Genomic DNA, 27,262 nt, shown 5'->3' on the forward strand with positions numbered 1-27,262 from the left:
GATGGTGGGTACTGTTGGTGGGTACTGTTGGCTGGTAATACTGGCTGGTACTGATGGTGGGTACTGTTGGTGGGTACTGCTGGCGGGTAATGCTGGCTCCTCTGAGACACAAACGGAGTCTGCAAAAAGGGGTGAGTGCAGAATATTATAAGAGATGGTGGGCAGCTTATAACCTAATTGAAGAGTCCAATTTTACAGAAAGTGCACAGGCTCTGGAAAGGTTACATTATCATATAAAGACATAGAGACACAGTTATAAAGCGGCTTTATGGCCTAACTTCAGCCATAACACTTCTTTAAAAGAAACAAAACACACATTTATTTAGCACACCCATGTGCTTTACAAATGTCCCCATATGCTTGCTTGCGTTGAACAGGCAAAGCTTCATTCAAATTAGTGAATAGGAGTAGAAATACTTACTTCTCCTGGAGAAAATGCTGCTCCAGACTTCCTCCAGTTCTGGTCACCTAGCCATATGTTTTGTCCCTGGCCTTATAGAGTAAGTGAAAACCTCCTATTTAAGAACCTATTGTTAAAGGGTACCCTGGGAGGCCCTGCAAATGCAAAAGTCAGGTGCTTTGGTTCACTTCTTCCAGCCAACAATGTAGGCCATACTTGGGAGGCTTCGTACATAGCACTGTTAGTGGTTAGTGGTACCTGTAAAGCTAGCCATAGAAAGCGACACTGCATCTAAACACCACAAACCAAATACTCACCTAGCCTAGGTCCTAAAAGCACCAGATTTCAAAATTTGTTGAGCCAGTTTTGCAGCAATCAGAATACAATCAGCCATAACATTGCCACGGTATCAGTTATAACTACTGATAGGTAAAGTGAATAACATTGATTATCACGATACAATGGCATCTGAAAGTGGGTGGGAAATATTGGGCAGCAAGTAAACATTTTGTCCCTGAAGATGATGTGTTGAAAGGAAAAAAAATGGGCAAGCATAAGCAACTTTGACAAGGTCCAAATTGTAATGTCTAGATGACTATCAGAGCAACTCCAAAACTGCAGCTCTTTTGGGATGTTCCCAGTCTGCAGTGGTGAGGAATCAGCTAACCCAACAGTGTCGTTGGTGGCCAAGGCACATTGATGCACATGGGGAGTAAAGGCTGGCCCATGTAGTCCGATTCAATAGAAGAGCTACTGAAGCTGAAAATACTGAAAAAAATATAAATTTGGTATTGATAGAAAGGTGTGAGAACACACAGTACTTTGCAGTTTGTTGTGTATGGGTCTGTGTAGCACAGACCAGTTAGGGTGTCCATGCTGACCCGTGTCCACTTACCAAAAGTGCTTAAAATGGGCACCTGAGCATCAAAACTGGACCATAGAGCAATGGAAGAAGGTGGCCTGGTCTAAAGAATCACATCTCCTCTTACATCATGTGGATGGTTAGGTGCATGTATGTCGCTTACCTGAGGAAGAGATGACACTAGGATGCACTATGGGAAGAAGATAAGCTGGTGAAGGCAGTGTGAAGCTTTGGGGAATGCTCTGCTGGAAATCCTTGGGTCCTGCCATTCATGTGGATGTTACTTTAGAGTCCATGCCACAAACTCCTACTCAGTATGGGTGGTAATAATGTTATGGCTGATCGGTCTGTGTGTTACATGGACAGCAACAGGTTACATCCATAACGCAGCATACTGAGAGCATGCCTGTTCAGGGACAGATTGTAAAGTGGTGCATTCCCTGCATTAAAGTGATTGTAAGAGCCGGTTCACACTACCACGATCTCTAAGTCGCCTCATAAGGGGCGACTTGTTAGCGCGACTTTCAGCGCGACTTCAGCGTGACTTCAGCGCGACTTCAGCGTGACTTTGCGCGTATTCAGCGAGACTTGTATGATAGACGACTTTGTACGACTTTGTATTTGGCCAATCAGAATATGATGGTTCTGGGTCATGCTCAATCACACAAAAAAAGTTCTTAAAAATTGTCATTTTTTATAGAGAGCCAATTATTGAAAAAATTATAAAAAAAAAGAGATTTCTTTGGATTTAGTGTCTGGGGGGGGGGGGTGTCTAAAAAGTGTACCTGTGAAGTTTCAGCTCTGTAGCATGTCCAGAACCAGAAAAAAAAGATAATTTTTCCTAGAATTTTTAGTAGCACAGGGATGGGGCTCCGCTCCTTTCACACCTGGGCGTTTTTGTTTCAGGTGTTTATTGGGCATTTTTTGGGCGTCTTTGGAGGCAGGCATAACATCTGGACTTCTGTGTAGGTGTATATATACACACACACACACATATGTATATATACACATACACACATATAGGTGTGAAAGGAGGGTAACACCGTCCCTACAAATAATTTCAGTAGCGCAGGGATAGGGTTCTGCTCCTTTCACACCTATATGTGTGTATGTGTATATATACATATATGTGTGTGTGTATATATACCCCTATACAGAAGTTCAGATGTCATGCCTGCCTCCAAAGACGTCCACAAAAAAGCCTAGTAAACGCCTGAAACAAAAAATGCCCAGGTGAAAGGAGCGGAGCCCCATCCCTGCTCTACTAATAATTCTAAGAAAAATTATCTTTTTCTTATGGCGGTCACCCTGACATGGATGAGTTCTGTCACCCTGGCATAGCAGTCAGAGTCAGTTCACTCTAAACTACACTACGGTCACCCTGACACTTAACACTTTCCCTACAGAAACTAGATTATTGAATCTAACAATAGTGGTATATAGTACCCTAACTACACTGCATATCCCTTTCCTCACACTAAGTGTCCACCAGTGCCACATATCAGTGCCACGAATCAGTGTCCACCAGTGCCACGTATCAGTGCCACGAATCAGTGTCCACAAGTGCCACGTATCAGTGCCACGAATCAGTGTCCACCAGTGCCACGTAGCAGTGCCACAAATCAGTGTCCACCAGTGCCACGTATCAGTGCCACGTATCAGTGCCACGAATCAGTGTCCACAAGTGCCACGTATCAGTGCCACGAATCAGTGTCCACCAGTGCCACGTAGCAGTGCCACAAATCAGTGTCCACCAGTGCCACATATCAGTGCCACATAGCAGTGCCATGAATCAGTGTCCACCAGTGCCACGTATCAGTGCCACGAATCAGTGTCCACCAGTGCCACATATCAGTGCCACGTATCAGTGCCACGAATCAGTGTCCACCAGTGCCACGTATCAGTGCCACGAATCAGTGTCCACCAGTGCCACGTATCAGTGCCATGTATCAGTGCCACGAATCAGTGTCCACAAGTGCCACGTATCAGTGCCACGTATCAGTGCCACGAATCAGTGTCCACCAGTGCCACGTATCAGTGCCACGTAGCAGTGCCACGAATCAGTGTCCACCAGTGCCACGTATCAGTGTCCACCAGTGCCACGTATCAGTGCCACGAATCAGTGTCCACCAGTGCCACTCACACAGACCAGGCAGAGATAATGGTATATAGGAACTGTAGGCATGGCTGCAATGTGGGGAATGCCTGGCTAATTTCCTTCTTCTTCCTGCAAAGTTGGATCACAAGTCGCTTCAAATAAGATAAGGACGCGACTTGGAGGCGACTCCCATTGAAGTCTATTGGGACAAGTAGGATACAAGTCGCCTCAAAGTAGTACAGGACCCTTTTCTGAAGTCGGAGCGACTTCAGTAGTGCCAATTAAGACGGCTCTCATTGATTTACATGGGATTTGTTATGTCAAGCGACTTGGGGAGACTTGAGGGCACACAAGTCGCCTCACAAGTCGTGGCAGTGTGAATGGACTCTAAAGCTTTTTTTTTTTATTTCTTTTTAAAAATTGTTATTATAATAACAAACATGTTATAAATACTTGCTCTGTGCCATGGTTTTAAACAGAGCAACCCCAATCCCCCTCATCTGGGGTCCCCTGCTTGTGCTCTGGGTTCCACCCCCACACCATGTATCCCTATAGCATGCCGCTTGCTATAGGGACACTCATGGGTGCTTGCTCCCATCCCTACTTTGTGTGTACATGAGGACCCCGCCCCCTCCTCGCTGGCCCTGATTGACAGCAGCAGGAGCCAATGACTCCTGCTGCTGTCTCTAAACCAGTGAGGAGTGGGAGAGTCGAGAGTGCCTTGGCTCTCTTGCATTTCGCTGGATCAAACTTGGGCTCAGGTAAGTATTTGGGGGGGGGGCTGCGGGGGAGCTGCATGCTTTCTGCCTTTATAAACACTTTAAGGCAAAAAAAACCCCACTAACTGTTCCTCCCCACCACCAATCTCCCTAAACACTTACCTGACTCCTCTCACAGCCCAGCACTGCCACAGGCACCTGCTGCTGTCTGTCAAATTATGGGAGCGGGGGCGTGTGTGTCTATGGATTTACACAATCCAAGTCGAGAGCAAGCCTGCATGGGTGCCCCCTTAGCACCTGTGCCAGGACAAGGTCATCCAGCACCCAGGGCAAAAATGCCAAACTGCAGTCCCCCCACCCCCTCCCCTCCCTCATTCATGTTGTGCAAGTTCAGGAGATCTTACACCGAGCAGGCACTCATTTGTTAAAATCACTGCCACTGTCGCTACTCCTGTCAGTCTTGAACCAGAAAGAAGGTGCCCCCATCCCAGTAAACCATTGCGCCCAAAGCAAGCATCCCTCCAGCCCACCCCTTGTCCCAGCTATGCTTAGCACACATCTCTGCTCTGCTCTCATGACATTGCACTGACATGACTGCTCTGATGAGACTGCTCTGATGAGACTGCTCTGACGAGACTGCTCTGACGAGACTGCTCTGACGAGGCTGCTCTGACGAGGCTGCTCTAACGGGATTCTCTGACGAGGCTGCTCTGACGAGACTGCTCTGACGAGGCTGCTCTGATGAGACTGCTCTGACGAGACTGTTCTGACGAGACTGCTCTGACGGGATTCTCTGACGAGGCTGCTCTGACGAGACTGCTCTGATGAGATTGCTCTGACGGGATTCTCTGACGAGACTGCTCTGACGGGATTCTCTGACGAGACTGCTCTGACGAGGCTGCTCTGACGAGACTGCTCTGACGAGACTGCTCTGATGGGATTCTCTAACGAGGCTGCTCTGACGAGACTGCTCTGATGAGATTGCTCTGACGGGATTCTCTGACGAGGCTGCTCTGACGAGGCTGCTCTGACGAGACTGCTCTGACGGGATTCTCTGACGAGGCTGCTCTGATGATATTGCTCTGACGGGATTCTCTGACGAGGCTGCTCTGACGGGACTGCTCTGAGGAGACTGCTCTGATGAGATTGCTCTGACGGGACTGCTCTGACGGGACTGCTCTGATAGGACTGCTCTGACGAGACTGCTCTGACGAGACTGCTCTGACGGGATTCTCTGACGAGGCTGCTCTGACGGGACTGCTCTGACGAGACTGCTCTGATGAGATTGCTCTGACGGTACTGCTCTGACGAGACTGCTCTGACGGGATTCTCTAACGAGGCTGCTCTGACGGGACTGCTCTGACGAGACTGCTCTGATGAGATTGCTCTGACGGGACTGCTCTGACGAGACTGCTCTGATGAGATTGCACTGACGGTAGAGAAGGGCTCTGATGATAAAGGGGGACTTTAAAGGTAAAGTTTTTTTTATCCAGCAGTCACTGGACTGTGATAAATTGGGTTTAAAACTGCACTGGCCAATTTCTCACACTCAGACAAGTGCTACCTGTCAGCTAACAGCACTCTTTTACTTCTATCTTTTAGACTTTTAGATAGAAGTAAAAAAAAATGCTGCTAGCTGACAAAGATGGTATCTCCTGTTTTCATGTAGTACTGTCCTGATAGAGAATTCAGGCAGTGCAGTTATAAACCATTTCTCACAGTCACTCCTTGCTGACTCACCACTAAGGCCCCTTTACACAGCGGGTCCCATCAGGTCTGCCTGTCAGTTTTTCAGGCGGACCTGATTGGATGTAAAAAGATGATCAGCACACCAGTAGTTGCTCTTAAAAAAATCATCTTTATTCAGAAACCACAGAACACATTTGCTGATAAGGCCAGTTTCTGTTTGCATTTTGGACCTGATGGGATGAAAGGAAAAGGGGAACAGTAATAAGCCCCCTTTTCCTCATGGAAGAGTGGCTGGGGAAATAGGAAAATAGTTCATGAGGTAATATTTCCCTCCTTTTTTCCTCAGGTAAAGAGGGAGGGATTTTCAAGGTATCCTGAGGGAATAGAGGTAGTGGGCGTGGCATTGCAGGGGTCAGAGCACCTATAGGAATAGGTTTAGGGTAGAAGCTTCTAGAGCCCTCTGAGACCCTATATAAGGTGGAGCTCCCCTCAGAGGGGCTCATTCGCCTCAGAAGATTCAGCAGTGTGAGTTCCCCATCCCCCCCTCCCTTGTCGCGGCTGTATATTATGTGGTTGTGTCACCTTTGCTATAGCAAAGGGGGACAATTTTTTCTTATATATGAGTGGAAGTTGATGCTTTAAATGTGATTTTATTTATCCGGCCTGAGCTGTGGTGGCTAGGCTGTTGAGTGTGTTAGCCCCGGTTCACACTAGGGCGACCTGTGAGGCGACCTGGTCGCCTCACAGGTCGCCGCAGGTCGCCTCCCATAGGGAAGCTACGGACCCGTTTTAATAGGAGCGACACAAGTCGCTCCGACCTAGAAAAAGGGTCCGGAGCTTCTTTGGGGCGACCAGGAGGCGACCGCCATAGACTTCAATGTTATGAAGTCTGTGGCGGCCGCTCCGAGGTCGCGGCACGCTGCTCGCACCGCGACCTCGGAGGTCGCCCCTGAAAGTAGCGTCGCGCCAGTGTGAACCGGCGCTTAATGTTTAATTATATATTTATTTATTGAAAGTTGTTAAAAAACCAATAATAAACAGCCGCGGCCTATATATTTTCCAAATAACACAGGTGTCTGCTTTTTATTTTTATTTAAGTTAAGTGTTAAGATGATATTGGATCCTGCCTACTGTCCCATGTCCCTATGGACAGGCGGAAGCAAACAGATTCTATTTAACCACACCCGCTTTAAGCCACGCACAATTTAAACCGCATCCCTTTTTCTGCGGCTCTCTGCAAATGCTTTAACCGACTGGACATGCCCACAAAAAAGGATGCCCTGCCCCTAATTAACATACTGCTCCACCCTACACTGGCATTCTGCAAAAAAAAAAAACAAATGTCCCTAAAAATGTTTTGGAAATGTTGCCAACTATGTATCCTTGCACAGAGCAGGTATGAAAAAAAATTATCCTTTTTATTTTTTTTTATTTTAGGGAAAAAATGTTTTGGAAATGTTGCCAACTATGTATCCTTGCACAGAGCAGGTATTTATTTATTTATTTTTTATTTTAAGAAAAAAAATGTTCCTTTTTTATTTATTTTTTTTATTTTAGGGAAAAAAATGTTTTGAAAATGTTGCCAACTATGTTTCCTGACAGACTCCATGGCAGCCTAAGTGTGGGTTAGTCCGGCCTCCTCCTACCTCATAGGACCCCACTCCCATAAATTTCACTCTGCCCTAGAGACCATGTTCCTTTTTTGTCCTCCTCCTGTTGGATGGATATCAAGTCTTACCTCATGAAGATTTTCGGTCTATTTCCTGGTGATTTACACGATCGATTCCAGGCTGAATTCCTGAAGAGCCCAGTACGCCCTAGCTACTAGCGGGGTAGGACACGGGTGTGCAATCCCATGCATTGGAGAAGCATAAAGCCTGGCCACTGGCGGGCAAGCTGAATACGGCCAATCGTCCTAGCTACTAGCGGGAGGCCCATTAATACACCCCGAATCGATGCACTGGAGGTTTTCGTGTCCCAGGTCAGACCGTGGTTTGGAGCGTGCTTGGTAACGTATGGCAGCCATTTTTTGTATATGTATTTTGTCTTGCGGTGTTTTGGAACGCAGGTGCGTTTCATCTTGCGGCCCCGGCTCTTCCTGTGTCCTAGCGCAGCTTCCGGGTCACCGCTGGGTGTCTGGGGGCGGTGCTGGCGCAGTGGAGTGGCTGTTCGTGCTCACACATGGGCACGGATGCTGTCTGTCACGGGGGGGGCGGTGACGTCATCATCTGGCGGCAGATTTAAACTGCTGTCACAGTGGATCACATTGGGATTGAACTGCGGGCATATGCGGCGGCTTCCCTGTGTTTGATCGTTCTCTGCTAGTGGTAAGCTTAATCCTGCTGGATGTCTGTGTGCAGTCTGTGTATGCAGCACTTCCTTATTCCTGTGTTTGTTGCAGTCTTCCTGTTAAGAGCAGTATGGATACTTCACCGCCCCCCAGTGGCCAACCCTTACTCTACAGGTAAGAGTGGTTTTATTTTTACCTATCCCTGTACGGTTCGGATTTAGGGCAGTAGGGGTAATTTTTCCCTTTTCTCTTAGCCCTTCTAGGTCTGATAAACAAACTAAAGCACGCGAAGATAAGGACCTTACTAGGTCACAACGTCATCACACATCTCCTGGCACTAGTCGCCACAAGTCTTCTACCAAACATCACAGGGAAGGCTCCACGCTTGCATCAGCACAAAGACACCCTGATAGAAGATCTTGCTGGGGTTGTGCAGCACATGTTTCTGATGGCAAATCACTATGTGATGCATGTTTTTCCCATGCCTCTAGAGAAAGGGGGAATGATAACCAGCAGGTGGAATCCCTGGTTAGACGGGTGGTCCAAGAATCCCTACAAAACCTGGGGGTTGACCGCACCTGTAGCCCCTCGGCTGGTATGGCAGACATCCCTGTTAGGGATAACCTCAGTACTCCCGGCCCTTCTCAGCAGAGCATTTCCAGCTTCAACTCCTCGGATAGTGAGGACGAATCGGATGCTCCTGGCACAGGCTTTGATTTTTCCTTGGTCCCTACCCTGGTTAAGGCAGTTAAGGGAGCTCTAAAGTGAGAGGAGCCAGTAGAGTCTCCATCTAAACAAAGAAGGTACTTCAAACACCTAAAAGAGCGCCATAACTTTCCCTTTTTAGGTGAGCTGGGCGAAATCATCTCGGATGAGTGGGGATGTGCAGAGAGGAAAAATTCTCTGGTATCCAAAGTTTCCAGGATGTACCCATTCAAGAGTGAGGATGTGAAGCACCTGGAGTCAGCGCCCCTAGTGGACGCCGCCCTCATGAGATTAGCGAGGCACGTTACTCTCCCACTCGAAGACACAGTGTCTTTTAAAGATGGGCTGGAAAGAAAAATCCACACTGACCTTAAGAAGATTTATGTGTCTGCTGGAATGGCTTGTAAACCAGCCCAAGCCATTGCGGCTTTATCCAAGGCCATGGAGGCCTGGACACTAGAGGTGGATTCGGATCTAAGGTCTGTATCAGAAGAAGTAGCCAGAGCTTCTTTAGTGAATGAGCTCAGACTGGCGGCTTCTTTTCTGGGGGAGGCTTCCCTAGATATTAATCGTCTGGTGGCTCGGGTCATGCTCTCTTCAGTGACAGCTAAACGGGCTCTATGGCTGCGCCCCTGGCTGGCTGATCCTTCCTCCAAGCAGGCTTGGTGCCGTATTCCATTTTAAGGGTCTTCCTTGTTCGGGAACAAGCTGGAGAGCGCTATTTCGCGGGCCACGGACGGTAAGTCGGGGTTCCTCCCGCAGGATTGTCGCCTGCTGGGTCAGAGAAGGACACAGTCTAGACAATCTTCGGATAGAGCGAAGGATGCTCGAAGTTACAGACCTGGTCGTGAATTCCGGAAAACATGGAGGAAAAATCCATCTTCAAACCAAAAGGCTTCCAAAGGAGCCTCTTCTAGTAGCCGGGAAGCGGCTAAGTCCTTTTGATGTTGGGCCTGTCCAGACGGTTCAGGTCGGTGCTCGCCTTCTCCGGTTTCGACACGTCTGGGCAGCCTCGATAAGAGATTTTTGAGTCATCAGGGCAATCTCCACAGGCCACACTTGGTCGTTCTGCAGTCCACCTATCCTCAAGTTCGTTCCCACAGCTCTTCCACGGTCGGAAGAAAAAAGGCAAATCCTTTCGGCATACGTAGATGCGCTGTTGCTTCAAGGCGCAGTAGTTCCAGTACAAGCCAAAGAGAGGTTTCAAGGCCTCTATTCTCCACTCTTCTTAGTAATGAAAAAGAACGGCTCCTGGAGACCGGTCATAGACCTCACACATCTAAACTCCTTTATAAAAAAGGAAAAATTCAAAATGGAGACACTATTGACAATCCGCCAGGCGGTTCAGCCAGGAGATTGGCTTGTGTCAATAGACTTGAAGGATGCATATTTCCATGTGCCTATAGCAACAGAGTTCCAGAAATACCTACGGTTTGCTGTGGATCAACACCATCTTCAGTTTACATGTCTCCCATTCGGGGCTGACAACATCTCCTCGAGTATTTTCAAAACTCTTATTGGCTGAGGTAGCCCTGATCAGAATCAAGGGAGTTCGTCTTCACCATTATTTAGACGACTTACTACTTCTGTCGCAAGATCGAGAGCAACTCCTGGTTCAGAGAACTAGTCATGGCGACTCTTCTCGAGTTCGGCTGGTTGCTAAACCTGGAAAAGACATCTGGAGCCCACACAAGCACTTATCTTTCTCGGGGCTCAATTCAATACAGTCAAGGGCACCATCTCCTTGCCTCTAGAGAAAATCCAGATTATCAGAGACAGAGTACAGCTGGCCATGTCATCATCCCATCTCCGGGCCTCACAGTGCCTCAAAATAATAGGTACTATGGTGGCCACGACACACCTATGGTGAAATGGGCTCAATGGAGGATGCGTCCTTTTCAAACAGGTTTTCTTCGCCAATGGTGTCCAGGCGACATGGATCATCTGATTTGGATTTCCCCAGTAATGCAGGACAGTCTCCTGTGGTGGTTGCAGAAGAGGAATCTACTCAATTGCCATTCTATCCTTCCCATCTCCTGGGTCACGATAACCACGGACGCAAGCAACACTGGTTGGGGCGCTCACTGCCTATCAGAGATAGCCCAGGGCAAATGGAATTCTAGGTTACACAGGGAAGTCTCGAACATCCTGGAGCTTCGGGCAGCATTTCAAGCTCTCCAAGCATTTCATCACCTTACAGTAGGAACATCTGTCCTCCTGAGGCTGGACAATACGACGGCAGTGTCGTATATAAAGCGTCAAGGGGGAACTCGCAGTCACTCTCTATTGAAAGAAGTCGAGCCAATAATGGTCTGGGCTCAGAAACACTTATCCAACCTCACTGCGGTTTATCTACCAGGATCACAGAACATCCAGGCAGATTTTCTATCACGAGTCTCCATGGACAACAACGAGTGGAGTCTTCATGCCGATGTGTTTCAGTGGCTAAAATCCCTAGGGTTCCTTCTGGAAGTGGATCTGTTCGCTTCCCCGTGCAACTTCAAGTTGGAGAAGTATTACACGAGATTCAAATGCCCACAAGCTTTCGGGGTGGATGCCCTAACAGAGCAATGGAGGTTTCACATGGGCTTACGCCTTCCCACCGGTTCCAGTCCTCCTTCAATTCCTGACGAGACTCAGGTCGGAAGAAGTGGAGGCTCTTGTGATAGCCCCATATTGGCCGAACAGGCCCTGGTTTCCAATGCTGCTACAGCTGAGCTTTCACGAGCCAGTTCCACTACCTTCCAGGCAAGATCTCCTGTCTCAGGGAATGGTGTTACACCCTTGCCCGGCCCATCTGCACCTGATGGCCTGGTTTTTGAAAGGGAAAGGCTGGAGGCATTAGGGTGTCCAAGCGGAGCTATCTCCACACTGTTGAATGCGAGAAGAGCTGGAACAAATAGAGAGTATACGAAAGGATATGGAAGAAGTTCATGTCTCATATCTCCGGAAATATGGATGTGCAAGGCACTCCAAAGGTTCAACATATTTTGAGTTTTCTGCAATCTGGCCTGGATCTGCCTTTATCAGTCAGCTCTCTTCGAGTTCAAGTGCCAGCTATCTCGGCTTTCACAGGAACATCCTGGGCAAAGCATCCCCTAGTGAGGCAATTTTTCAGAGGAGCTTCTGGGCTCAGACCACAAAGGAAGCCCAGATTCCCTAAGTAGGATCTTCCACTTGTTCTGGATTTCTTTGCAGACCTCAGAAGAGATAACCTGGTTTAACTCTCCATCAAAGAATTGTCTCTTTATAGTAGCGTTCCTGGTGGCAGTCACCTCAGCAAAAAGGGTCTCTGAGCTGTGAGCTTTGGGTTGCAAAGAACCCTTTTTGACATTTTTCCCGGATCGGGTGGTTCTGATTCCCGTGTTGGATTCTCATCCTAAAGTATCCTCTATTTTTCATGAAAATCGGGAAATTGTCTTGCCAACATTCAGATCCTCTGACTCTGTGACTCATCCAGTGGATGTGGGCAAATTCTGAAGCTATATCTGGAAGCCACATCTCATTTCCGCCATACGGATTATCTGTTTGTCCTGTTCTATGGGAAGAATAAAGGCTTGCGTGCTTCATCTAGAACGATCGCATCTTGGATTGGCCAGTCAATTCAGTGGGCCTATAGAGCTAAAGGGTTGGCTCCCCCGGAGGCTGTGACAGGGCATTCTACAAGAGGAATGTCGACTTCTTGGGCAGCGTTCTGTCATGTGGCTCCTGAAGTTGTATGCAAGGTGACCTCATGGTCTTCAATTCATACTTTCATGGCTCATTATTGTGTCGAGCCAGCTTCTTTATCATCTGTTGATTTTGGTATGCGGATACTATCAGTTGATGGTGCAAATTAAATTTCTTTTGAACAGCAGATTGCCCACCCTGGTGTGTTTGGCTAGTTATTTCCCACACGTAGGCTGCCATGGAGTCTGTCAGGAAAACTGAAAATTTATATCAAATACTTACCGTAATTTTCCTTTCCTGATGGACTCCATGGCAGCCGGAGTCCCCACCCATCTGCCGGAGGAGGCTATTTTATGGAACATGGTCTCTAGGGCAGAGTGAAATTTATGGGAGTGGGGTCCTATGAGGTAGGAGGAGGCGGGACTAACCCACACGTAGGCTGCCATGGAGTCCATCAGGAAAGGAAAATTACGGTAAGTATTTGATATAAATTTTCCGTTATCCTTGCACAGAGCAGGTATTTATTTATTTTTTCTATTTTAAGAAAATAATTATCCTTTTTATTTTTTTTATTTTAGGGAAAAAATGTTTTGGAAATGTTGCCAACTATGTATAGTGCACAGAGCAGGTATTTATTTATTTATTTTTTATTTTAAGAAAAAAATGTTCCTTTTTTTAATTTTTTTTTATTTTAGGGAAAAAAATGTTTTGGAAATATTGCCAACTATGTATCCTTGCACAGAGCAGGTATTTATTTATTTTTTCTATTTTAAGAAAAAAATGTTCCTTTTTTATTTTGGAAATGTTGCCAACTATGTATCCTTGCACAGAGCAGGTATTTATTTTTTATTTTTTTTATTTAAAAAAAAATGTTCCTTTTTTTATTTTAGGGAAAAAATGTTTTGAAAATGCTGCCAACTATGTATCCTTGCACAGAGCAGGTATTTATTTATTTTTTCTATTTTAAGAAAAAAAATTATCATTTTTATTTTTTTATTTTAGGGAAAAAATGTTTTGGAAATGTTGCCAACTATGTATCCTTGCACAGAGCAGGTATTTTTTTATTTTTTTATTTAAAAAAAAATGTTCCTTTTTTTTTTAATTTTAGGGAAAAAAATGTTTTGAAAATGTTGCCAACTACTGTATGTATCCTTGCACAGAGCAGGTATTTATTTATTTTTTCTATTTTAAGAAAAAAATGTTCCTTTTTTTAATTTTTTTTATTTTAGGGAAAAAAATGTTTTGGAAATGTTGCCAACTATGTATCCTTGCACAGAGCAGGTATTTTTTATTTTTTTTATTTAAAAAAAAATGTTCCTTTTTTTTATTTTAGGGGAAAAAATGTTTTGGAAATGTTGCCAACTATGTATCCTTGCACAGAGCAGGTATTTATTTATTTTTTATTTTAAGAAAAAAAATATTCCTTATTTTTTTTTTTTTTTTTATTTTAGGGAAAAAAATGCTTTGGAAATGTGGCCAACTATGTATCCTTGCACAGAGCAGATATTTATTTATTTTTAGTTTAAGAAAAAAAATGTTCCTTTTTTTTTTCTTTATTTTAGGGAAAAAAAAGGTTTTTTTTATCCCTTTGTTGTGAGCAGCATCAATCAGCACCCTGTGGTGGTCAGGCTTGTTTCAGCAGTGAATATCAGAATTGAGTTAACATCTACTAGATGAGAGTGAGAAGCATTCCCACCCTTAGGTGTGACAGAGTGTGATCACACTACAGTTCAGCAGATCGCACAGCTGAAGTGTGCACCACCCAGCGGCCAGCAGGGAGGAGCATGCACATCTAAAGGGATGCCGGGGATGTGTCCTTTCATAGAACGCTCGGGCTCAGAGCTGCTGTGGCCGGAACAGCAGTACAGTGACTGGGGTAGACCCTTGCCGTGCACAGCCCATACCCTGCTACAGTAGCGCACACCATGGCGGTGGAGGAGGAGGGGATCCGGGTCTTCCAAAGCGTGAGGATCAAGATCGGTGAGTGAGTGCTTGTCAATGCCATTGTATTGCCAGCCTCTGATGGCATGGAATGCAACATCCTCAGCGCACACAAAGTTTTCTGATGCCCCATTCTGAGTGATCGGTGTCATTGGTGTATTGCTGGAGCTGTGAGCCACATGGAGCAGCAGATCAGGACTATTTCCTACAACCCCCTGATCTTACCTCCATGGTGTGATGATGCCAAAGGGTTGCTGATGATCGCTTCTCTAAATACAATCCATCAGCTTGGCATTGTGCTGCTGGCTGTCAGTGATCAGTGGCAGGATGAGCAAGTAGCCAAGTCTACCCAGGACCTAGATGGCACTGAGTCATCAGAAGGCTCCTCTGACATCTGGAGGGCATCTGTCTATCAGACTCCAGCATCAGCAGGAGTGGGAACATGCACATAGCTCTTGTTATCAGTTGTCACAAGTTGACCCTCTTTTGTTAATGATGTGTGGGGGATCTATCTTTGTAGCTGCCCCTGTGTGAGAGCAACTTCATTTTTTTTGCCCATGTCTGTGTGATTTGCCTCCTGGCAAAAACCTCTCCCTGGACAGCAAAGGCTTTTTTTTTTCTTTTTTTTTTTTAGTGCAACAAAGCTTTCATTATTCTTTCCCAGTGGAAAATCTTTGTAAAGCAAGGCCCACAGTGACTTGAATACAAACTCAAGGCGGCTCGTTGCTTAGAGAAGAACTCAAGAGTTAAGTAGCCATTTCAAAAAATAAATGACACATTTCGGTTGCGTTTCAGTTTTTGGAACATAATTGTCATGTGGAAGCTGAGCCCTGTACTTCGAGTTATGCTTTTCTCAGAACATTAGAGAGTGATGTTAGATGTGGTAATCCGTTTCTAAAAAAAAATGAAACTAGACAGCTTTTGTACATGGTGTATCTGTTATTCGTACATGAGCCCAAAGATGGTTTTTATAAAAGTGGTTACCCAACCTGGCAATATGCATAGAAGAGTGACGGCAGAAAAAGACAGAGAAGTCCATTGAGCATCGTCTGAGTATAGATCTATGTTTGTCCCATGCATGTTTGAAGCCATTTACTGTTGATTGTCTGACTACTCCTGCTGGTAGTCACTACTCCTGCTGGTAGTCACTACCTCTGCTGGTAATCACTACTCCTGCTGGTAGTCACTACCTCTGCTGGTAGTCACTACCTCTGCTGGTAATCTCTACCTCTGCTGGTAATCACTACTCCTGCTGGTAGTCACTACCTCTGCTGGTAGTCACTACCTCTGCTGGTAGTCACTACCTCTGCTGGTAGTCACTACCTCTGCTGGTAATCTCTACCTCTGCTGGTAGTCACTACCTCTGCTGGTAATCACTACTCCTGCTGGTAGTCACTACCTCTGCTGGTAGTCACTACCTCTGCTGGTAGTCACTACTCCTGCTGGTAGTCACTACCTCTGCTGGTAGTCACTACCTCTGCTGGTAGTCACTACCTCTGCTGGTAATCACTACTCCTGCTGGTAGTCACTACCTCTGCTGGTAGTCACTACTCCTGCTGGTAGTCACTACCTCTGCTGGTAATCACTACTCCTGCTGGTAGTCACTACTCCTGCTGGTAGTCACTACTCCTGCTGGTAGTCACTACCTCTGCTGGTAGTCACTACTCCTGCTGGTAGTCACTACCTCTGCTGGTAGTCACTACCTCTGCTGGTAGTCACTACTCCTGCTGGTAGTCACTACCTCTGCTGGTAGTCACTACTCCTGCTGGTAGTCACTACTCCTGCTGGTAGTCACTACCTCTGCTGGTAATCACTACTCCTGCTGGTAGTCACTACCTCTGCTGGTAGTCACTACTCCTGCTGGTAGTCACTACCTCTGCTGGTAATCACTACTCCTGCTGGTAGTCACTACTCCTGCTGGTAGTCACTACTCCTGCTGGTAGTCACTACCTCTGCTGGTAGTCACTACTCCTGCTGGTAGTCACTACTCCTGTTGGTAGTTACAATATGCTATTCCGCTGGCATTTGTGAAGCAACATATCTATGCCAACCTTTCTCAGCTTTTTAACATGGATGAACTCCATGAAACAACTTTTAAGCTTCAAAGCACCCTTGCTAAATACTTACTATGTCTACGGCTCACAGTACATTAGTGTGATGGTCACCGGGTAGGATGTTCCTTACATTTGTGGTAATTGCTTAAAATTCCCCCTTTCAGATAGCTTGAAATTATTGTTGTCAGTAGGTATTCATCTGAGAGGAAGAGTATACTCATGGCTCAAGGAGCCCTATCAACCTCTGGAGGGTATCTAGTGGAGAAAGGCTGAACTATGTAGTACAACGGTCTCCAAACTGTCTAAACAAAGGGCCAGTTTATTGTCTTTCAGACTTACGGGGTGCTGGACTGTGGCCAGTGGGAGTGGAGATTTTCCTGGCATCAGTGGGATAGAACATCACCACATTTGGTATAAAGTGGAAGAATAGTGCCCCATCTTTGGTATCATTGGGAGGAATAGTGGCTCATTGTTGGTGTCAGTTGGCAGAATAGTGTCTCAGGTTAGTGGGAGAATAGTGCCCCAAGGGCCAGATAAAGGCAAACAAAGTGCCTCTGAGCCGCAGTTTGGAGACTACTGATGTAGTATATAAGAATCATGCTAGCAACCTCTAGAGCAGCCAATCTCAGCAAGGGTTCCATGAAAACCTAGGGTTCCTTAGGAGGCTGCTAGTGGTTCCTTTAGGTGTGGTTGATTGAATTATTATTTAATGGTGCTGGTGTTCTAAAATTCAGTCGGACCCGTGAAAATTCCGGACCCTCGTCACTTCCGGGGACGCTCTGTCACCACCAGCTGCGAGCCCCGGTGCGCATGCGCACAAGGCATTTTCAAGGTCCGATGAAATTCTAAGACTTACGAACAGCTGACTGAGAGGAGGAGGGGCTGAGATGGGACGCACACACCACTGCAGGAAAATGTTACAACACCGCCGCGCAGAGCTGACTTAGAGGAGGCGGGAAGGAAGTGAATACTCATACTAAATAGTAATGATAAAAAATGTTTAGTATTTCTTATTATTTTTTTTTATCATTACTATTTAGTATGAGTATTCACTTCCTTCCCGCCTCCTCTAAGTCAGCTCTGCAACATGTTCCTTGCTCGATGACGCGGCGGTGTTGTAACATTATCCCGCAGCGATGTGTGCGTCCCACCTCAGCCCCTCCTCCTCTCAGCTGTTCGTAAGTCTTACAATTTCATCGGACCTTGAAAATGCCTTGCGCGCATGCGCACCGGGGCTCGCTTCAGCTGGGTTATGACGTAGCATCACCGGAAGTGACGAGGGTCCGGAATTTTCATGGGTCCGACGAAATTTTGGAACCCTGGCATAGTTCTGGGGTCAATGCCACGTTGCAAAGCCAGCAGCATGACTTCAATTATCTTTAAATCTATCTGTAAGAGTAGCATTCTAACATCTGCTGTAAGGGGGCATTTTTCCCATAAGCCCCAAGGTAAGAGGCATTTTACCACTGACCACCAACCCAGATAGCAAGCAGTTGAGCTGCAAATTTAAAAATGACTTGCTAAGCTTTTGCTAGACTTACCAAGCTTCACAGGTTTGTTGCACAATTGCAGCAAGTCTGTATTGCATGACTCCAAACCAACTTTCCTTGCAAACCTTCTGCAAGTCTGCTGCAAGTTCTTGATCAGTTATGTTGGGCAATAATCACTCCATCACAGGGGTCACTGTGACTTGCAGAGCTCTTGCTGTAGACTCACCACTGCAACTTTGCTCTTGCTAGAGACTTACCATGCAAATTTGCTACAAATTGGAAAAGTGTCAACTTGAACTTGTGCTTCAAGTGCTCTGCAAGTGTACAACTTGACAGTGAAAATGTTAACAAGACTTGAACTTCAACTCTACCACAAATGTGTGGCACGTTATCCCTTCTATCTGGGAAAGAACTGGTTGTAGCAGGGGTTCCCTGAGACCTGAAGACTATTTAAAGGGTTCCTCTGGGGTAGAAATGTTGGGAAAGACTGATCTAGAGGAAACCTAGGGTACCAGGGAACCCTTGATGAGAAACGCGAATCTATTTAGGAATCATACTAGCAACTTCTGGAGGAACTCTGGTTCAGAAAAGCTTATCAATCAATGTAATATAGGCAGTCCCTATCTTGCAAACATCTGACTTACAAATGACTCCTACTTACAAACGGAGGGAGACAACAGGAAGTGAGAGGAAATCTACCCCTAGGAAGGGAATTTCACTCCTATAAGAGTCATCATAGGAAGAGGGTGTCTCCGATGGAAGGTTTATTACCAATCCTTGTTTCCATGACAACCCAAAATGTTCAAAATACAATTGTCACAGGGACAGAAATTGAGTTAAAAGCTTCTAAACAGGCACACAGACAGCAACACAAATGTTAAAGGGGTGTTAACCCTTCCATATGCTATCTAAAAAAAAATGTAAAAAAAAAAATTTTGGGTTGGAGTTTCACTTACAAATGTGCCTGTTCCAACTTATATACAAATTTTAAGAACAAACCTACAACCTATCTTGTTTGTAACTTGGGGGGCTGCCTGTATTTAAGAATCATACTAGCAAAACTCTGGAGGAACCCTGGTCATGAAAGACTGATCTTAGAAGTATTTGGGAATCATACTAGCAACCTCTTAAGGAGCCCTAGGGTTCCACAGAACCTTGGTTGATCTATGCAATGTTGAAGAATCATGCTAGCAACCTCTAGAGCAGGGTTTTCAACCAGGGTTCCATGAAACCCTAGTGTTCTTCTAGAGGTTGCTATGGGTTCCTTGAGCAATGAGCAATTTCTGCTTCTCAGATAATGTCCCACAGACACCAATGATTTTTTTTTTTTTAGCTATCTCTAAGGGAGTAATTCTTCCCATTAAATATCACTCTAATGTACCATGAGTTGTAGGTATAGCAATATTTAGCAGGGGTTCCCGGAGACTGTAAAGTTATTTCAAGGGTTTCTCTGTGTTGAAGGTTGAGAAAGGCTGCTCTAGAGGAACCCTATTTGAAAAAGACTGGTCTATGTAGTATGTAAGAATCATGCTAGCAACCTCTGGGGGAACCTTAGTTGAGAAAGACTGACTTCTGTAGTATTTAAGAATCATGCTGTTTCTATGAGAACACTTTTCTTATAATGTAAATGACGGACTTCTCTTTTTTTTTCTGTTCATAAAAAAAATATGATTGGTACAGGCAAAAATAGGGCAAAAAATAGAGAATTTTTAACAGTGACTTAGTAAAAATTGTTCTTCTTTTTACATCCTAACTGAGAGTCTTTCTCACAAGCAGGCAAGGAAACCAACAGTTTGGTTGTGGTTTTCAATCAAGTGTCAGATCAGATGAGAAATTATTTCACTTCTAGGTGGGGCCATGCTTAGGTAAACCACAACATCCTGATTTTTTTAAAAATACCTTTAAAGTTGGGTTTTTTAACCAGCGCTATAGTAAGTATTTACTTATTGATGTAAACTAAAGTGACCATGCATCTCCAGAATACTTAGCCTGGTATGATCTTGGACACAATTAGGCCAGCTATAGGGAAGGGAAGTGTGAACAGCACGTTTTGACAATGCATTTGCACAGCGTTGTTGAAGGCTTTAGCCCCCATTCACAGCGGTGCGACATGTTATGCAATGACAGGTCCAAATCGCATGACAAGTCGCATCATATTGTTGGCAATGGAACTGTTAAAACCGGTTCCTGCATTATTTTTGGCGATATCAGGTGCAACTTGCATAGACATCTGTGCATGAAGTCGCACATATATCAGCCAAATTGCACTTGAAGTCGCACTGACCTGCAGATTCGGTGTGAACGGGGGCTTAACGTAGTATTCAACTTCAGTTTAAAAGGTTGAGCACAGTCCTAATGGGAGTGTTGATTGCCACTTTAAGCAAGCTGCCTGCAGGCTTCAGCACTTCTTGAAGCTTGTTGAAAGCTCAATTAAATGATTACAGGGGAATGATACAATTTCCATACAATTGCAGCTTTTATTATATCTCATGTAACTGATTTTCCTTTCAGATTGTTCAGAAACAAATGTAGTGACTCCAGTATAATTTGGTCATGAGTGTAATGGGCCATACACACTATAAGATTTTCTGAAGACTTTTTCCTTTAGACTTACCAAAACCATATAATATGAGGTCAAACCTAAACACTTTCAATTTGTATGCAATCTGGCAGGCCCTCGCACTACATAGAAAAGGTAAATCTGAAGGAAAAAGTCTTCAGAAAATCTTATAGTGTGTATGGCCCTTTAGGACGGTCAAACACTGAGCGAATTCCATTGTTGCAGGAAAGAAATTTGCTCGCTTCCCCCATCAACACAAACAGTGTTGATGCAGGAATCCCCCCTGCTGCCTCCTGCTGGGCCATTGTCTTCTCCCGGTGGGGGGCGGGGGAAGCCGTTCTCGCTCAGAGAAGACAGTAATTGTTGCTTGTGGCTATTGCAGCCTCTAGCAATAATCGCAGCAGAATCCAGCAAGCAGGTTGTACATTCAGCGTGCCCACTAATGGTTTGAATCTCAGCCGGTTTTGGCTGAACCGGCCAAGATTCAAACCATGTAGATCCTGAACAAGGACCATATACTGACACATTGGTTTAAAGGGCTAAACTGTCATGAGACAAATAGCCTGGTACTGGTGTCCTTAAAAATGCTAGTTTCGTGAATGTGCCTTGGTCCAATGTTTGAGTCACTGACCCAAAACAAACATGCCGCAAATAAAATCAGAAAAAAAGCTGGAATTCCTTTTTGCGGCCAGTGAGTCATCCAGGCAATTGGTATTTTTAGTAGGAGGTCAGCCATGGCAGCCCACAAATTTCTATCTTGACAGGCTAAATTTAATCTCATGCTACTGGGTGACTCAAAGTAAACCTGTCACAAATCTGGTCATTAAAATCTTAGAAAATGTACACATCTCCTGTAAAGACCACATGTCAAAACAATCAGTAGCTCTAGAAATAGTAGGTGGTGGAAATTTTGTGGAGATCTCTTCTTGTAAGCATCATGCTTGGCTTCACCACCTTCTGAGCATCTTTGATGGTCCTGTAAAGTGATGGGTGGCTTCATGAATCAATAGGGATGGTCTGTTGGTAGGGTGCAGGGTTGATCATGACTGAAGAGTCAAGATTTGAATATAATGTCATCTATCTATTTTTCGGATCATTTTGACACATGGCTTTCCCTGAAAGTAACTTCTGCTTTTGCATTTTTTTGCACTGTACACAGTTTTTGATGGGTTTCCATTAATCCCTTGTCAGTAATTAGCACATTTTCAGCTTGTCGAAAGAAATGTGGTGCAAATGAGGTCATTGTCAAGGAATGTCTAATTGCTCATGAGATTAAAATCACCTCTGTATTTTAGCTCTAAATAGCCTAAGCTAACATGATCACCCTTTTAATGGATCCCTTTAAGCTGTTGAATCATGGAGGTTTTCTTACAAGCTCATTAGGAAATAATCTGACACGTGAAAGAACCTCCTTTCACCTGACATGGACTGGTGCAAGAAGTTCAATGAAGGCTTTCCACTGGACAGCATGCCCAACAGGCGATCAATTTTACTTGCTTGCATCAATGTTTTCTTTTCTTTATGATGGTCATTTGCAAGGGCCATTCTTACTTCATATGTTATCTATGTGTCATGTGTGTTTTTATCAAAGTCCCATGTATCAGACTATATCTTTTTTTTATTATTATCATTATTATTATACAGGGTTCTCTCCAGATATGGCAAACCTAATTGATTTTCCAAGTTGTGTATATTGTCGGTTGTTTTACAGTAGCCTTTTGAAGATAAGAGCTCAGAAGAAATGCTTCCTCCTTTACTACACAATGTGCTGGTTGTCTACGGTGTGAATGATGTCTCATGTTTGACTTACAATAATTATACAATGTGCAGTCATTGTGAAAAGGAGGAAATCATTGTCAGTTGGGTTTATTCAGTCACACTTTCCAACAACCTGTGTTTACTGCATTCATGATTTTGGCTTAAAACCAAGGCATCATGTACAGTTTAGGAGCTTTTGGCGTTTTTTTGCCAAAGCTCATAAACTCAACTCCATTAACGCCTCCTGTGTGTCCATATATATATATATATGTATATATGTATGTGTATATATATATATATATATATATATATATATATATATATATATATATATATATATATATATATGTTTTGGTATAAGAAGATTGAGGGTGACTATACAAGGCCTCATTCCCCTAGGGTTGTAGATGCCTTTGTTCTCATCAAGACATCTGTTCCTCAATGGCCAGCACTGTATTTGATACTAGTATAAATCTTAATGAAACAGTAGTTTTGGGTAATGAGTAGCAAGTAATAAAGCAGGTTATCCTTTGAAATATATTTTATTTATTTATTATAGATACTTGTATAGCACCGTTAATTTACACAGCACCTTACATATTTATCATACATTCACAGCAATCCTTGCCATCAAGGAGCTTACAATCTACAGTATGTTCATACATACACATACTAGGGCCAGTTTAGACAGGGGCCAGTTACCTACCAGCATGTCTTTGGTGTGTGGGAGGAAACCTACGCAGGGACAGGGAGAAAATGCAAACACTAGGCTGGTAGTGCCATGGTTGGTATTCAAACCACAAACCCTAGCGTTGCTAGGCGGAAGTGCTAACCACTTTTAGCCACTGTTCTGCCCCAAATACATCTTTGTTGTTCTATGTATTTGCATGCCCCTTCACCACAGACAAAGTTTGTCTCCATCAGGAACATACAATATACCAGATAAATGTTACTTCTTCAAGCTGGTCCATTCTTGACCGCAAAGGATTCCTTGGCTGCACATCTAGTCTAGCTTGTTACTGAGACATATAGGCCAAACAAATGTCAGCTTGGTGCCATGTCAAGCTCTTGATACAGATATCTTTCTAAAAAGCAGGGTAAAGCAAGCAGATGGAATTACTAATGCGTTTCACGCACACTAGTGCTTAATCATAGAGTAATAGGGCTATGTGGCTCGCCCAGGAGCCTCTAGGGGGCAAACGCGTGCTGCCGGAGGCACGCTCCCCCGCTCGTTCCCGCACATCCCCGCGCGAGTGACCGGCGGCTCCGATGTCCGCCGGTCACTCGTGATCTCCCGCGGGAGAGGGAGAAAGGCAGGCGGTTGATGTAAACAAAGCCGCCTGTCATTCTCCCTGGTGTAACAGCAGAGATCATACGATGTCTCTGTTGTTACATCACAAGCCACGCCCCTTTACTGTTAGAATCACACCCCTAGGGACACACTTAACCCCTTGATCACTAATAAAGTTAAACCCTTCCCTGCCAGTGTCATTTTTACAGTAACAGTGCATATGTATAGCACTGATTACTGTAGTAATGTCACTGGTACCCCCAAAAGTGTCAAAAATGTTAGTCAGGGGTCCGATCTGTCCGCCGCAATGTCGCAGTCCCGCAAAAAAAATTGCAGATCGCTGCCATTACTAGTTAAAAAAAAAAATCATTAAAAATCCCTTAGTTAGTAAATGCAATAACTTTTGCGCAAACCAATCAAAATACGCTTATTGCGATTTTTTTTTTTTTTTTTTTAACCAAAAGTATGTAGCAGAAAACAAATTGGCCTAAAATGTTAAAAAATTTTGATTTTTACTTTTTTTTTTTTTTGGGGGGGAATTTCATATAAAAAAATTTGAAAAATATTGTTATTTTTTCAAAATTTACCGTATTTTTGTTTATAGCGCAAAAAATAAAAATGGCACAGGTGATCATATACCACCAAAAGAAAGCTCTGTTTGTGGGAAAAAAAAGGACGTCCATTTCATTTGGGTACAGCATCGCACGACCGCGCAATTGTCCGTTAAAATCATGCAGTGCCGAATCGCAAAATAGGCCCTGGTCTTTGAGCAGCCAAATCCTCCGGGTTTAAGTGAACCAGCAATTCTTTTCCTTCCAGAGACTAAGCTCAGCTGTCTTCGGTCAGGATATTATGATTCCATACTATTGTTACACTGTTACATATAAACACCAACTTTAAAATAATGTATCATAATAACAAGCCGATCTGAGGACAAACAAAACCCTCATATTTTGCAGTATCTATTGAACAGGATGCGAAAACATTACTCAGACAAAATCTTTCATTCTTGATGTATAAAACAAATTCAAAGGCAAGACCTCACTGTAACCTTATATTGGTGTGGTTAATAATGATGACAGCTGAGGTTTGATTGATGACCCTGATTTTTATGGAATAAAGATATCTGCATTGGGAGCTTGGAGTGCAGTCGACCTGATTTTTGTTTGGTCTATATCAAATACTCACAATCTTGAACTATTTTGTTGGCCATGTTGCTCACACTGAGGTCTTTTGATAGATCTCAATCTAAGATCATAATTGCTCATGCATATACTGCTGGCCAGTAACTCTCCCGATGCAGCAATTCGCTTCCCTGCACAGATTAACACAGGAAAGCTCTATTTTTATTCCATTCGAGGTTCCTATTTTAACTGAAGTCCTGAAGAAGGGGGAGTTTCTTTGACTCCCGAAACGCATTGGATTTTTATTTAGTAAAAACTAATAAATGACTTTGGACTCTTTTATCCTTTGGTCTGGCTCCCCTTCCGTTTGTGCATGTGCTGCCATACATGGCAGTATAGGCAGACATACGCAGTAGGCACCATACGTTGCTCCATCTTACTTGCAGCATTGGTGTAATCCTCTTAAAGCGGTTGGAAACCCCACTTGGTCATTTTTACCTACAGGTAAGCCTATAAAAAGTAAAATAAATATCTCCTAAACGTGCACTGTTTAGGAGATATTCACCCTGCATGCACCCAGTGACATCACTGGCGCATGCGCTCTAAGGGTCCAGCATATCTTGCCGGAACTTCAGAGCTTTATGCCGGAACCGAGGGGGTGAGTGATGACATTGCGGCTTCAGCCAGTCACATAGCCGGAGCGCATGAATCGAAAGAAAGACAGGGGGAACATGCCAGCCCTCTCAACGCTGACATTACAGCGCAGGAGGGCTTCGTTCCAAAGTGAGTATTTCATAATGTGCTAGTATGCAATGCATAATAGCACATTATGCCATTGCCTTGCAGGGTTATTTTTTTTTTTTCTTCTATGCAACAACTGCGGTATACAACCGCTTTAAATGTGCCACCGGAGCCTCTAGTGTTGACTTTACAAAAGTCAGTATTTGCTTAGATGTGCTCCACAGATGACAATGCTTATGCCTGGAAATAGGATGCACAGATACTGGATCTTGTCAAATGGCAGGATAGGGGTTTGATAACAAATGAAAGAAGTGAGCATTTTATAGATGGCTCTGGCAAGACCTTGAAGAAGATTTTCCAGGTAACTCACCTTGGTGCTTACTGTGTAACTTTGCCTATATTTTACTGACGCTGGTGGCAAAATAGTCCTATACAGCAAAAGAGTGTTTTGGCAATGCATGGCAAAGCAACAGATTCATTAACTTCATTTTGGTCCTCCACTGCCCTATGTGTGTCCACCAGGAGCACAAAAATACTTCTGAGTATGGGGGGGCACTGACTCCTATGTGTTACTGCTGGGGCTTGGTTGTTTGACACTAAGACCCACAAAAAATGTCGCAGAGGGGGGGGGAGAGAATTTGCAACCCTTTGTAAGTCACAGCTTAGTGCATACACAGGGCTTTCTCTGATCCCAGAGCAGCAGGGAAGACTATAAGCAGCTGGTGAGGCTACCATTAAAGTAATAGTTGGCTTTATATTACATATCCTGCATGAAACAGTTTCCTCCACGTGATCTATTCGTATAACCTTCACGGTTTGAGATGAGGAAGTGAGAAGTAGAAAGGAAATTGCTTCACCTAGCCATCCTAAAATCTTATATAATGTAAGACATTTTGGTCTGATCTGGGAATTTTAAAGCAAAAATGAAATTTCAATAATGCAATGTGCATCAATTACCTTACTCCTCAGACTTGATTCCAAACTCTTCCTGCGGTGTAATGGATCAAAGTCACAGTTTTCTGTAGGAACCAAGGTAATTTCCTGCTCCGAGGATCAGACATTTATCCCTGCTTGTTATCTTTTTGAGCACTGGTCCCCTCACCATCCGTTGGAGTCTCCTGCCTCTGGAGCATATGAGAGAGGACCTGGGCGCTGGAAGTGTTGCCTCGAACCAATAGGAGGTGTCCACAATACACAGGCAGTGCGGTGGTGTGAATTGCCCTGATTTGGGAAAAAAAAGCTTCTTGCCTTGTCTGTGCATTGGGTGGGATTGCCCAGTGTTGCCCAATGCATCTGGTGTATATGTGCCCCATAAGAAAATGGTTCTTGAGTAGGCGTCACAGACAGTAAGGCTCCGTTCACATTATCGCATAGCAGGAACAAACTTGACATGCGATTTTCACACAATTCTGCGTGTCCCAAAGGGCAGCCCATTCACTTCAATGGCTGGGTTTCCCGCATTTGCCGTAGGAGCCTTTCGCGTGACAATTGCGGCAAAAGTGCATTACATTTTGGGTGCCATTAAATTATAATAATAAGCGCATTGTGATAGCTCCCATTATTTTGATTAGGGACAGATGGAGTGACATGGAACAAATGTTATCCTAAAGGCCCGTACACACGTACCGATCGTCGGCATACAAACGTCGGTGGACGAAGGATCTGCCGATTGTACGCGTGTTAGTATGGTGCCTCCGACAGATGTCTGCGCACAATCCGCGGACAAAAGTCTTTCGTGCAAACATGAAAATATTTGTATGCCGACACCAGAACGGACGATTGTTCGCCTGTCAGTACACAATTCGGCCGACAGACCGCAGATTTGCAAGACTGGGCATGCTCAGAAAATAGAAAACACAGGGAAAGTTAAC

The 27,262-nt window shown here is 44.5% G+C and overlaps 1 protein-coding gene across 2 annotated transcripts in view; it reads left to right on the top strand.

Annotated features, from left to right (window-relative positions):
* The first annotated feature begins 14,244 nt into the window (after positions 1-14,244).
* Positions 14,245-27,262, top strand: part of RASA3 (RAS p21 protein activator 3) — a 299,758-nt gene continuing 286,740 nt past the window's right edge. For both annotated transcript variants that reach the window (XM_082246000.1, XM_082246001.1), the window contains exon 1: positions 14,245-14,412. In XM_082246000.1, coding sequence (XP_082102126.1) covers positions 14,358-14,412 — 55 coding nt within the window. In that variant the 5' untranslated portion in view covers positions 14,245-14,357. The remainder of the gene's footprint in view (positions 14,413-27,262) is intronic.

This window comes from Pelophylax lessonae, assembly GCF_965119305.1.
Source record: "Pelophylax lessonae genome assembly, chromosome: 2".
NCBI lineage: Eukaryota > Metazoa > Chordata > Amphibia > Anura > Ranidae > Pelophylax > Pelophylax lessonae.